Source organism: Coregonus lavaretus, assembly GCF_964263955.1.
Source record: "Coregonus lavaretus genome assembly, contig: HAP1_SCAFFOLD_5850, whole genome shotgun sequence".
NCBI classification, from domain to species: domain Eukaryota; kingdom Metazoa; phylum Chordata; class Actinopteri; order Salmoniformes; family Salmonidae; genus Coregonus; species Coregonus lavaretus.
In genome coordinates, this window is record NW_028159107.1 from 21,909 (window position 1) to 34,950 (window position 13,042).

A 13,042-nucleotide genomic window follows, 5' to 3' on the forward strand; every position below is an offset into this window, starting at 1 on the left:
GAGCATGGGGGGGGGGGGGGTCCAAGAGGTAGACAGTTAGGGGCTTGAGGAGCATGGTGGAGGATGGATGGGAGGTTTAAGGTCTGGTTGTTGTACTACAGAGAGCTCGGTAGGGTCCAGGTTGGAGAGAGGGGTGGTGGAGGAGGAGTGGGGGATCTGGTTGGTGTACCGTAGGGGGCTGAGGGTTCATGGAGCTAGGGCCCAGGGTGGAGAGAGGGGTGGTGGGGGATCTGGTTGGTGTACCGTAGGGGGCTGAGGGTTGATGGAGCTAGAGTCCAGGGTGGAGAGAGGGGTGGTGGAGGAGCGGGGGATCTGGTTGGTGTACCATAGGGGGCTGAGGGTTGATGGAGCTAGGGTCCAGGGTGGAGAGAGGGGTGGAGGAGGAGGAGTGGGGGATCTGGTTGGTGTACCGTAGGGGGCTGAGGGTTCATGGAGCTAGGGTCCAGGGTGGAGAGAGGGGTGGAGGAGGAGGAGTGGGGGATCTGGTTGGTGTACCGTAGGGGGCTGAGGGTTGATGGAGCTAGAGTCCAGGGTGGAGAGAGGGGTGGTGGAGGAGTGCAGGATCTGGTTGGTGTACCGTAGGGGGCTGAGGGTTCATGGAGCTAGGGTCCAGGGTGGAGGAGGAGTGCGGGATCTGGTTGGTGTACCGTAGGGGGCTGAGGGTTCATGGAGCTAGGGTCCAGGGTGGAGGAGGAGTGGGGGATCTGGTTGGTGTACCGTAGGGGGCTGAGGGTTGATGGAGCTAGGGTCCAGGGTGGAGAGAGGGGTGGTGGAGGAGCGGGGGATCTGGTTGGTGTACCGTAGGGGGCTGAGGGTTGATGGAGCTAGGGTCCAGGGTGGAGAGAGGGGTGGAGGAGGAGGAGTGGGGGATCTGGTTGGTGTACCGTAGGGGGCTGAGGGTTCATGGAGCTAGGGTCCAGGGTGGAGAGAGGGGTGGAGGAGGAGGAGTGGGGGATCTGGTTGGTGTACCGTAGGGGGCTGAGGGTTCATGGAGCTAGGGTCCAGGGTGGAGGAGGAGTGGGGGATCTGGTTGGTGTACCGTAGGGGGCTGAGGGTTGATGGAGCTAGGGTCCAGGGTGGAGAGAGGGGTGGTGGAGGAGTGGGGGATCTGGTTGGTGTACCGTAGGGGGCTGAGGGTTCATGGAGCTAGGGCCCAGGGTGGAGGAGGAGTGGGGGATCTGGTTGGTGTACCGTAGGGGGCTGAGGGTTGATGGAGCTAGGGTCCAGGGTGGAGAGAGGGGTGGTGGAGGAGTGGGGGATCTGGTTGGTGTACCGTAGGGGGCTGAGGGTTCATGGAGCTAGGGTCCAGGGTGGAGAGAGGGGTGGTGGAGGAGCGGGGGATCTGGTTGGTGTACCGTAGGGGGCTGAGGGTTGATGGAGCTAGGGTCCAGAGTGGAGAGAGGGGTGGTGGAGGAGTGGGGGATCTGGTTGGTGTACCGTAGGGGGCTGAGGGTTCATGGAGCTAGGGCCCAGGGTGGAGGAGGAGTGGGGGATCTGGTTGGTGTACCGTAGGGGGCTGAGGGTTCATGGAGCTAGGGTCCAGGGTGGAGAGAGGGGTGGAGGAGGAGGAGTGGGGGATCTGGTTGGTGTACCGTAGGGGGCTGAGGGTTCATGGAGCTAGGGTCCGGGGTGGTGGAGGAGTGGGGGATCTGGTTGGTGTACCGTAGGGGGCTGAGGGTTCATGGAGCTAGGGTCCAGGGATAGATGGCTATGCCTGAGCAGGACAGAAGGGTGGAGGGATGTAGGGGTCTGCTTGTTGTATTATAGGAAGCTTGGTTGGGTCCAGTGACTCTCGTCACATCCAGTGGTCACTTCTGTTTTCCACCGCAGATAGAGATATGATCTCCCAGTGGTTTCAGAACCTCACCTCTAAACCTATCACTCTCCAAGTATCTGATGCTATCTTCTGTTGGAGCACTTGTCACGGAGTATATTAATACACAGCTGCTTCTCCTCCTCTCCTCTATCCCTCCCCTTCTCCTCCTTCTCCGTCTCCCTCCTGTCCTCCTTCTCCCTCCTGTCCTCCTTCCCCTCCTCTCCTCTCTCCCTCCCCTTCTCCTCCTTCTCCCTCCTGTCCTCCTTCTCCCTCCTGTCCTCCTTCCCCTCCTCTCCTCTCCTCTATCCCTCCCCTTCTCCTCCTTCTCCCTCCTGTCCTCCTTCTCCCTCCTGTCCTCCTTCTCCTTCTCCCTCCTGTCCTCCTTCTCCCTCCTGTCCTCCTTCCCCTCCTCTCCTCTCTCCCTCCCCTTCTCCTCCTCTCCTCTATCCCTCCCCTTCTCCTCCTTCTCCGTCTCCCTCCTGTCCTCCTTCTCCCTCCTGTCCTCCTTCTCCCTCCTGTCCTCCGTCTCCCTCCTGTCCTCAACCTGTCTTCACATTACCCTATTTCCCCTCCCCCGTCTCTCTCCTCCCTCCCTTTCTCCTCCTTCTCCTTCTCCCTCCTGTCCTCCTTCTCCTCCCTCCCCTTCTCCCCTCTCCTCCTCTCTCCCTTTACTGATAACTCAATAAGATGGAGTAGGCTTGGATCTGAGAAACAGGGAGCAGGCAGGCGGCGTGAAAGCTCACTTCCTGTCACAGGCTGAGACAGTGCCCAGGGAGCCCTGAACGGGGGTGACCACCCATGAGAAGACCCTGTGGCACTGCAGCGTGGAACCCTCCAGACGAACCAACTGCTCATGGAAAAGCAGAGAGAGATCGCATACAGCTAGAAACCCAGTGGATTAGGCTTTGACATTTTCCTTTAATTAGCTTGATGTACAGAAACTGCATCAAGCCTACTGCTCAGTCTTAGAAAGGTTTGATTCAGAATATTCCTACTTCTATATATAAAACAAAACAAAAAAACATTTAAATTAAGAAGTTAATTCACAGATGTTGTATTGTGATCTAATCCCCTACATTTAGGAAGTGGAGGGAAAAAGGTTCTAATTTTAGACTAACGTAATGAATACTTTTTCGACACCTCCAATAGAGGGCGATATCCTCTGTTCCTCTTTCTTAATCCCAACCTGAAACAAACATATTTAGAGGGAGGAAGAGGAGAGGGAGGGAGGGAGTGAGAACCTAGCCAAGGGGCAGGAGGGGGAATCCTCTGGCTGACTGGGAAGATACATACACACACAGGCGTGCACGAATGCAAGCAGGGAGGCACGCTTGCAGGCACACACACATACACACAGCTGTGCGACCTGCACTTTTATTTTGGGAGCACCAATGCGACTAAAAGAAAACACAATAAAAATGTAAATGCGTAACAATATTTAGTACTGGCACTCTTCTCTACACTGCTCAAACAAGGCAGGCTGCCTCCCACGGCTGCATGCTCCAGTACCCGTCCCCACACACCAAGTCACCTCAAGCAGCACGCCGTTCCTCCACTGTTTATTCTCTGAGCACGCTGTCAATTCATGCACTCAACGTATTCTTCCAGAACAAGAAGAAGAACGATGCTGCTTTCCACATTGCTTCTAAATATGAATCCACATGTTTTCTCTTTTCTACTATTCGTTTGTGTATCTTGCTCTCTGCAAAACCGCTAGTTAGTTAGGAGGATGGCGTGTGCTTAAATAATGCTAATCGCTAACTAGCTAGCTGGCTAGTGAAATGCCGTTTAGCTAAATGCACTAGCTATGGCAAAACCAACGTTAGCTCTAATACAGGTAAGTTACCAGTGGTGGCGTAGATCAGTATGTTGTTTGTGCAACACCATGTTCTGAATCAGATAGCCTATTCTAAAATAGTTGTCTAAATGCAACATCTATTTATTCAAATGTGATTAGGGTCCCCGGGGAAACACTTGTTCAACACTTTGGTTCCTACCCTGTCGTAACGCCTACCTGGCTTTTTCATTTGTTGTCACGCAACACCAACCATAAAAATTACAATAATCATTCTGTTTTCTATGATTCCAACAGTTCAGCCAAGTGTTTTGACCTGCCCTGAGCTCCTTCATCATCTGAAGCCAACTAGAAACTTTCAATGTCCATCATCTTCATTTAAATGTGTTTGTTTGTTTGTTTTTGCTCCATGCACTTTAGGGAAACAATGGAAATAAGTCTGACTTTAGGGAAACAATGGAAATAAGTCTGACTTTAGGGAAACAATGGAAATAAGTCTGACTTTAGGGAAACAATGGAAATAAGTCTGACTTTAGGGGAAACAATGGAAATAAGTCTGACTTTAGGGAAACAATGGAAATAAGTCTGACTTTAGGGAAACAATGGAAGTAAGTCTGACTTTAGGGAAACAATGGAAATAAGTATGACTTTAGGGACCACAATGGAAATAAGTCTGACTTTAGGGGAAACAATGGAAATAAGTCTGACTTTAGGGAAACAATGGAAATAAGTCTGACTTTAGGGACCACAATGGAAATAAGTCTGACTTTAGGGGAAACAATGGAAATAAGTCTGACTTTAGGGACCACAATGGAAATAAGTCTGACTTTAGGGAAACAATGGAAATAAGTCTGACTTTAGGGACCACAATGGAAATAAGTCTGACTTTAGGGGAAACAATGGAAATAAGTCTGACTTTAGGGACCACAATGGAAATAAGTCTGACTTTAGGGACCACAATGGAAATAAGTCTGACTTTAGGGACCACAATGGAAATAAGTCTGACTTTAGGGGAAACAATGGAAATAAGTCTGACTTTAGGGAAACAATGGAAATAAGTCTGACTTTAGGGAAACAATGGAAATAAGTCTGACTTTAGGGAAACAATGGAAATAAGTCTGACTTTAGGGACCACAATGGAAATAAGTCTGACTTTAGGGACCACAATGGAAATAAGTCTGACTTTAGGGAAACAATGGAAATAAGTCTGACTTTAGGGACCACAATGGAAATAAGTCTGACTTTAGGGACCACAATGGAAATAAGTCTGACTTTAGGGAAACAATGGAAATAAGTCTGACTTTAGGGACCACAATGGAAATAAGTATGACTTTAGGGACCACAATGGAAATAAGTCTGACTTTAGGGAAATAATGGAAATAAGTCTGACTTTAGGGAAACAATGGAAATAAGTCTGACTTTAGGGGAAACAATGGAAATAAGTCTGACTTTAGGGACCACAATGGAAATAAGTCTGACTTTAGGGACCACAATGGAAATAAGTCTGACTTTAGGGACCACAATGGAAATAAGTCTGACTTTAGGGAAACAATGGAAATAAGTCTGACTTTAGGGACCACAATGGAAATAAGTCTGACTTTAGGGAAACAATAAAAATAAGTCTGACTTTAGGGAAACAATGGAAATAAGTCTGACTTTAGGGAAACAATGGAAATAAGTCTGACTTTATGTTGTTATTGCCATCAAGTTTTATAAACTGGTAAATAAAATCAATCAATCGATCTATATCGCAATATTTTGTTGAAAAATAAATTGCAATTAGATTATTTTGCCCATATCGTGCAGCCCTACTAACAACCTGGTGACTTTACCAGTAAATGCAAACACTTGGTGGCACAGAGAGAAAGGAAAAGTGATCTCTTCTTCAGGAGTGAATAGGATTCATAGGCTGCGTGGTCTTTTTGAACAATCAGATCAGCTCTGAAAAAGATCTGCTGTGATTTGGTATTTTTGACCAATCAGAGCAGCTCTGAAAAATATCTGCTGTGATTTGGTCTTTTTGACCAATCAGAGCAGCTCTGAAAAAGATCTGCTGTGAAAAGATCTGATGTGATTAGTCAAAAGACCAAATAGTGGAAAAATATCAGAATTGGGCTGCCTGTCTAAATGCAGCCAAATGGGCCCATTGTAGGCTATATCTCAATCAATTAAAACATATATTATTCTGGTGCTCCACACCAGTGCTAACAATAAAACATGGGAATTTAGAGCCCACACACACAGTTACACTTTGCACTAATGAACAACATTAGTCTCTCAGACAGTAATACGTTCTAAAACTGTCTTAAACCGTTAACACAAAGAGCCAGCAGGCATTCTATCTGTAAAATAGCTCTGATACACATTCCCACCCAGCAGAGCAGGCTTAGTACAGTAGAGCTGGCTGGGAATTAGACTGATTGGCTGAGCATTACGAGGTTGAGAGGCAGACTGGACTGTGACAGTCTGAACACTTTAACTAGCCCCTACTAGCCTGGTTGGACCAAAACACTCAACAAACCTACTAGCCTGGTGGGACCAAAACACTCAACAAACCTACTAGCCTGGTTGGACCAAAACACTCAACAAACCTACTAGCCTGGTGGGACCAAAACACTCAACAAACCTACTAGCCTGGTGGGACCAAAACACTCAACAAACCTACTAGCCTGGTGGGACCAAAACACTCAACAAACCTACTAGCCTGGTTGGACCAAAACACTCAACAAACCTACTAGCCTGGTGGGACCAAAACACTCAACAAACCTACTAGCCTGGTGGGACCAAAACACTCAACAAACCTACTAGCCTGGTGGGACCAAAACACTCAACAAACCTGTCCTGGACTAAAAAGCATGGTCGGCTGTGTCAGATGACTGTAGTCCGAAACGTTATTCCAGACGTCTCCGGTTACATGGTATATTGTAAATACTATGTTTATATATAAATATAAAGAAATAACTCTCAGCAAAAAAAAGAAACGTCCTCTCACTGTCAACTGCGTTTATTTTCAGCAAACTTAACGTGTAAATAGTTGTATGAACATAACAAGATTCAACAACTGAGACATAAACTGAACAAGTTCTACAGACATGTGACTAACAGAAATTGAATAATGTGTCCCTGAACAAAGGGGGGGTCAAAATCAAAAGTAACAGTCAGTATCTGGTGTGGCCACCAGCTGCATGTACTGCAGTGCATCTCCTCCTCAATGACTGCACCAGATCTGCCAGTTCTTGCTGTGAGATTTTACCCCACTCTTCCACCAAGGCACCTGCAAGTTCCTGGACATTTCTGGGGGAATGGCCCAAGCCCTCACCCTCCGATCCAACAGGTCCCAAACGTGCTCAATGGGATTGAGATCCGGGCTCTTCGCTGGCCATGGCAGAACACTGACATTCCTGTCTTGCAGGAAATCACGCACAGAACGAGCAGTATGGCTGGTGGCATTGTCATGCTGGAGGGTCATGTCAGGATGAGCCTGCAGGAAGGGTACCACATGAGGGAGGAGGATGTCTTCCCTGTAACGCACAGCGTTGAGATTGCCTGCAATGACAACAAGCTCAGTCCGATGATGCTGTGACACACCGCCCCAGACCATGACGGACCCTCCACCTCCAAATCGATCCCGCTCCAGAGTACAGGCCTCGGTGTAACGCTCATTCCTTCGACGACAAAAGCGAATCCGACCATCACCCCTGGTGAGACAAAACTGCGACTCGTCAGTGAAGAGCACTTTTTGCCAGTCCTGACTGGTCCAGCGACGGTGGGTTTGTGCCCATAGGCGACGTTTCCGGTGATGTCTGGTGAGGACCTGCCTTACAACAGGCCTACAAGCCCTCAGTCCAGCCTCTCTCAGCCTATTGCGGACAGTCTGAGCACTGATTGGGATTGTGCGTTCCTGGTGTAACTCGGGCAGTGGTTGTTCCAATCCTGTACCTGTCCCGCAGGTGTGATGTTCGGATGTACCGATCCTGTGCAGGTGTTGTTGCACGTGGTCTGCCACTGCGTGGATGATCAGCTGTCCGTCCTGTCTCCCTGTAGCGCTGTCTTAGGCGTCTCACAGTACGGACATTGCAATTTATTGCCCTGGCCACATCTGCAGTCCTCATGCCTCCTTGCATCATGCCTAAGGCACGTTCACGCAGATGAGCAGGGACCCTGGGCATCTTTCTTTTGGTGTTTTTCAGAGTCAGTAGAAAGGCCTCTTTAGTGTCCTAAGTTTTTTCATAACTGTGACTTTAATTGCCTACCGTCTGTAAGCTGTTAGTGTCTTAACGACCGTTCCACAGGTGCATGTTCATTAATTGTTTATGGTTCATTGAACAAGCATGGGGAAACAGAGTTTAAACCCTTTACAATGAAGATCTGTGAAGTTCTTTGGATTTTTACAAATGATCTTTGAAAGACAGGGTCCTGAAAATGGGACGTTTCTTTTTTTGCTGAGTTTAGTATGTTATAAACTGAGTGCTGTTTCCATGACATAGACTGTCCAGGTGAATCCAGGTGAAAGCTATGATCCCTTATTGATGCCACTTGTTAAATCCACTTCAATCAGTGTAGATGAAGGGGAGGAGACAGGTTAAAGAAGGATTTTTAAGCCTTGAGACAATTGAGACATGGATTCTGTGTATGTGTGCCATTCAGAGGGTGAATGGGCAAGATAAAAGATTTGAGTGCCTTTTGAACGGGGTATGGTAGTAGGTGCCAGGTGCACCGGTTTGTGTCAAGAACTGCAACACTGCTGAGTTTTTCACGCACAGCAGTTTCCCGTGTGTATCAGGAATGGTCCACCACCCAAAGGACATCCAGCCAACTTGACACAACTGTGGGAAGCACTGGAGTCAACATGGGCCAGCATCCCTGTGGAACGCTTTCGACACCTTGTAGAGTCCATGTTTTGTACAGTCAGTGTATACCATCTTACCACCTATAGGATATCTACCCTGTAGCGAAGGCAACAGTGGAGATCCAGTTCCCGATAATAGGATGTGTTGTTGTTTCTTTGTTCCAGGTTGGCCGTCCTTCTATGACCTGGTGAAGGAGGAGTCGGTCACCGTAACGGATGATTTCTCCTACGGGATGCACAGAGTTGAGACCAACTGTAGTCAGGTATGCTGAAGTCACCTTATTTCACTTTTATTTGAAGTCATTGATAACCAATTCTCTGTTCCAATAACGACCTGGTTAGATATGAGATCTGCCTAGAGGTTAAAAGAGTAGCAGGGATAGGAGCGCTGTTTGGTTGAGCGGAAGTAGAGAGTAGATTATTGGTTCCCCTTTGAGGGGGTTCCAGATTTTAGATTTCATATTTACAATACAACAAAACGTTGCTTGGATATTGCTGAGAAATCAGTCCTTTCTGTGTGTTTTCAGTGTGGTTCTCACCTGGGACACCTGTTTGATGACGGCCCCAGACCCACAGGGAAACGGTACTGCATCAACTCTGCCTCTCTGGGCTTCCGGTCTGCCTCTGCCTCAGCCTCCAGCCCACCCAGCAACGGGGAGGGGGAAGGGGCCGGAGCTGGGGCTGGGCCAGGTGGAGCGGTCGGGGGCAAGACTGAGCTCTGAGTAGGGTCTCCTCGGTCTTGGACAGGAATACAGGAACTACAGCCATGGTCTCTCGCTCCTTATCCAAACTGGTAGTCTAGGTCCTGGTCCAAACATTACAAACAGAACAGAACCGATAGAGAATATAGGTAACACAGATCCAAATACAGTCAGCTCCATAAGGTGCCATCCAGCACCCCTTAGAAACTTCTGGAACATGATGCCTCTCTTGTGTATAGCCATGTAGGTTACACACACCCAAATACAGTCAGTCGACTACAGTCAGCTCCATAAGGTGCCATCCAGCACCCCCTTTAGAAACTTCTGGAACATGATGCCTCTCTTGTGTATAGCCATGTAGGTTACACACACCCAAATACAGTCCGTCCAAAACAGTCGGTCAAATACAGTCCGACAAGCTGGCCAACCACTGGCTGCCTGCCCTTAAAACAGTCCCTGGCCTCTACTGTAAAACATAACTGTTTGAGGAGGCACATATTGGATGCGGTGTCACGTTGCTCACATTGCTTTTGACCATTACTGGTTTTGATCGTATTTTAAGCACATCAACTTTTTATATTTTTCTTTAGAATAAAGTATTTTGCTTTGGAAAAAGTGAATGAATTATATATTATTCATATGAGTGTGTGGACTTCGACTTTGAAGAACAATGTTTTTTTGTTTTTTTTTGAAGTGATATTTGATACCGAGGGGTTTGATAGTTTAAGGACAACGCTTCTGTGAGCTGTAAAATAAACACCAAGCGGAGAACTAAGCGTTCTTTCCAAAAAGAAACACACACACACACACATATACACACTCACGCATCTACACACACACGCATACACACACACACACACACACACACACACGCACCAATAACACAGACCAGATGACTTCTGTTTAGTATGAATACAACTCTGGCCTGTCTTTTAAAGGGTTCATCTGCTGCCCCTGAATATGTTTTTCTGCCGTTTTGATTCCCAGACTTGTATTGACAGAAAGTTGTATTAAAATAAAACTTGACACAGCAATGTTGATGTTACTTGAGTTATTTGGATGTTTTCTGACCATGTTAATTTTAAAATGCCGTATTTGTTTGAGGGCAGAGTGGAAGACTAGTTTACAAACAGACAAAAACATTTGAACCTTCAAAAATGAGACAATGCATGAGGTGCCACACACCCCCAGAGGACCTCTGTACACTTTACACTCCTGTGTTAACCTGGGAGTGGACAGAACTAGCCTGTTAACCTGGGAGTGGACAGAACTAGCCTGTTAACCTGGGAGTGGACAGAACTAGCCTGTTAACCTGGGAGTGGACAGAACTAGCCTGCTGTAAGGAACATTTAACCTGGGAGTGGACAGAACTAGCCTGTTAACCTGGGAGTGGACAGAACTAGCCTGTTAACCTGGGAGTGGACAGAACTAGCCTGCTGTAAGGAACATTTAACCTGGGAGTGGACAGAACTAGCCTGTTAACCTGGGAGTGGACAGAACTAGCCTGTTAACCTGGGAGTGGACAGAACTAGCCTGCTGTAAGGAACATTTAACCTGGGAGTGGACAGAACTAGCCTGTTAACCTGGGAGTGGACAGAACTAGCCTGTTAACCTGGGAGTGGACAGAACTAGCCTGCTGTAAGAAACATTTAACCTGGGAGTGGACAGAACTAGCCTGTTAACCTGGGAGTGGACAGAACTAGCCTGTTAACCTGGGAGTGGACAGAACTAGCCTGCTGTAAGAAACATTTAACCTGGGAGTGGACAGAACTAGCCTGTTAACCTGGGAGTGGACAGAACTAGCCTGTTAACCTGGGAGTGGACAGAACTAGCCTGTTAACCTGGGAGTGGACAGAACTAGCCTGTTAACCTGGGAGTGGACAGAACTAGCCTGCTGTAAGAAATATTTAACCTGGGAGTGGACAGAACTAGCCTCCTGTAAGAAACATTTATCCTGTGTTAACCTGGGAGTGGACAGAACTAGCCTGTTAACCTGGGAGTGGACAGAACTAGCCTGTTAACCTGGGAGTGGACAGAACTAGCCTGTTAACCTGGGAGTGGACAGAACTAGCCTGTTAACCTGGGAGTGGACAGAACTAGCCTGTTAACCTGGGAGTGGACAGAACTATCCTGTTAACCTGGGAGTGGACAGAACTAGCCTGTTAACCTGGGAGTGGACAGAACTAGCCTGTTAACCTGGGAGTGGACAGAACTATCCTGTTAACCTGGGAGTGGACAGAACTAGCCTGTTAACCTGGGAGTGGACAGAACTAGCCTGTTAACCTGGGAGTGGACAGAACTAGCCTGCTGTAAGAAACATTTATCCTGTGTTAACCTGGGAGTGGACAGAACTAGCCTCCTGTAAGAAACACTTAACCTGGGAGTGGACAGAACTAGCCTGTTAACATGGGAGTGGACAGAACTAGCCTGTTAACCTGGGAGTGGACAGAACTAGCCTGTTAACCTGGGAGTGGACAGAACTAGCCTGCTGTAAGAAACATTTAACCTGGGAGTGGACAGAACTAGCCTGTTAACCTGGGAGTGGACAGAACTAGCCTGTTAACCTGGGAGTGGACAGAACTAGCCTGTTAACCTGGGAGTGGACAGAACTAGCCTGTTAACCTGGGAGTGGACAGAACTAGCCTGTTAACCTGGGAGTGGACAGAACTAGCCTGTTAACCTGGGAGTGGACAGAACTAGCCTGTTAACCTGGGAGTGGACAGAACTAGCCTGCTGTAAGGAACATTTAACCTGGGAGTGGACAGAACTAGCCTGTTAACCTGGGAGTGGACAGAACTAGCCTGTTAACCTGGGAGTGGACAGAACTAGCCTGTTAACCTGGGAGTGGACAGAACTAGCCTGTTAACCTGGGAGTGGACAGAACTAGCCTGTTAACCTGGGAGTGGACAGAACTAGCCTGTTAACCTGGGAGTGGACAGAACTAGCCTGTTAACCTGGGAGTGGACAGAACTAGCCTGCTGTAAGGAACATTTAACCTGGGAGTGGACAGAACTAGCCTGTTGTAAGGGACATTTAACCTGGGAGTGGACAGAACTAGCCTGTTGTAAGGGACATTTAACCTGGGAGTGGACAGAACTAGCCTGCTGTAAGAAACATTTAACCTGGGAGTGGACAGAACTAGCCTGCTGTAAAAGTCTGGAGACCCAGTTAAATAACAGGTCATCTTCACGTCAAAAAAAACCTGTTTAGAAGAGATGCTTAGTAAGCTCCATAGACTCAGAATACAGCCATGATAAATGGAGCTTGTCCTATTCATACACCATGTACCTGCTGCTTGTATAGGGCTGTCTTGTCTTTACACAGAAGGAAATGATTAAAATAAGTTACCGGAAGAGGATCAACCACCTGGGAGTGTGTGTGTCTGTGTACCTGGCAACCGTCCGTCCGTCCGTCCGTCCGTCCGTCCGTCCGTCCGTCCGTCCGTCCGTCCGTCCGTCCGTCCGTCCGTCCGTCCGTCCGTCCGTCCGTCCGTCCGTCCGTCCGTCCGTCCGTCCGTCCGTCCGTCCGTCCGTCCGTCCGTCCGTCCGTCCGTCCGTCCGTCCGTCCGTCCGTCCGTCCGTCCGTCCGTCCGTCCGTCCGTCCGTCCGTCCGTCCGTCCGTCCGTCCGTCCGTCCGTCCGTCCGTCCGTCCGTCCGTCCGTCCGTCCGTCCGTCCGTCCGTCCGTCCGTCCGTCCGTCCGTCCGTCCGTCCGTCCGTCCGTCCGTCCGTCCGTCCGTCCGTCCGTCCGTCCGTCCGTCCGTCCGTCCGTCCGTCCGTCCGTCCGTCCGTCCGTCCGTCCGTCCGTCCGTCCGTCCGTCCGTCCGTCCGTCCGTCCGTCCGTCCGTCCGTCCGTCCGTCCGTCCGTCCGTCCGTCCGTCCGT

The 13,042-nt window shown here is 48.9% G+C and overlaps 1 protein-coding gene across 2 annotated transcripts in view; it reads left to right on the forward strand.

Moving 5' to 3' along the window:
- Positions 1-10,195, forward strand: part of msrb3 (methionine sulfoxide reductase B3) — a 30,231-nt gene extending 20,036 nt beyond the window's left edge. For both annotated transcript variants that reach the window (XM_084197535.1, XM_084197536.1), the window contains exons 5-6: positions 8,626-8,723; positions 8,988-10,195. In XM_084197535.1, coding sequence (XP_084053661.1) covers positions 8,626-8,723; positions 8,988-9,182 — 293 coding nt within the window. In that variant the 3' untranslated portion in view covers positions 9,183-10,195. The remainder of the gene's footprint in view (positions 1-8,625; positions 8,724-8,987) is intronic.
- The last annotated feature ends 2,847 nt before the right edge of the window (positions 10,196-13,042 follow it).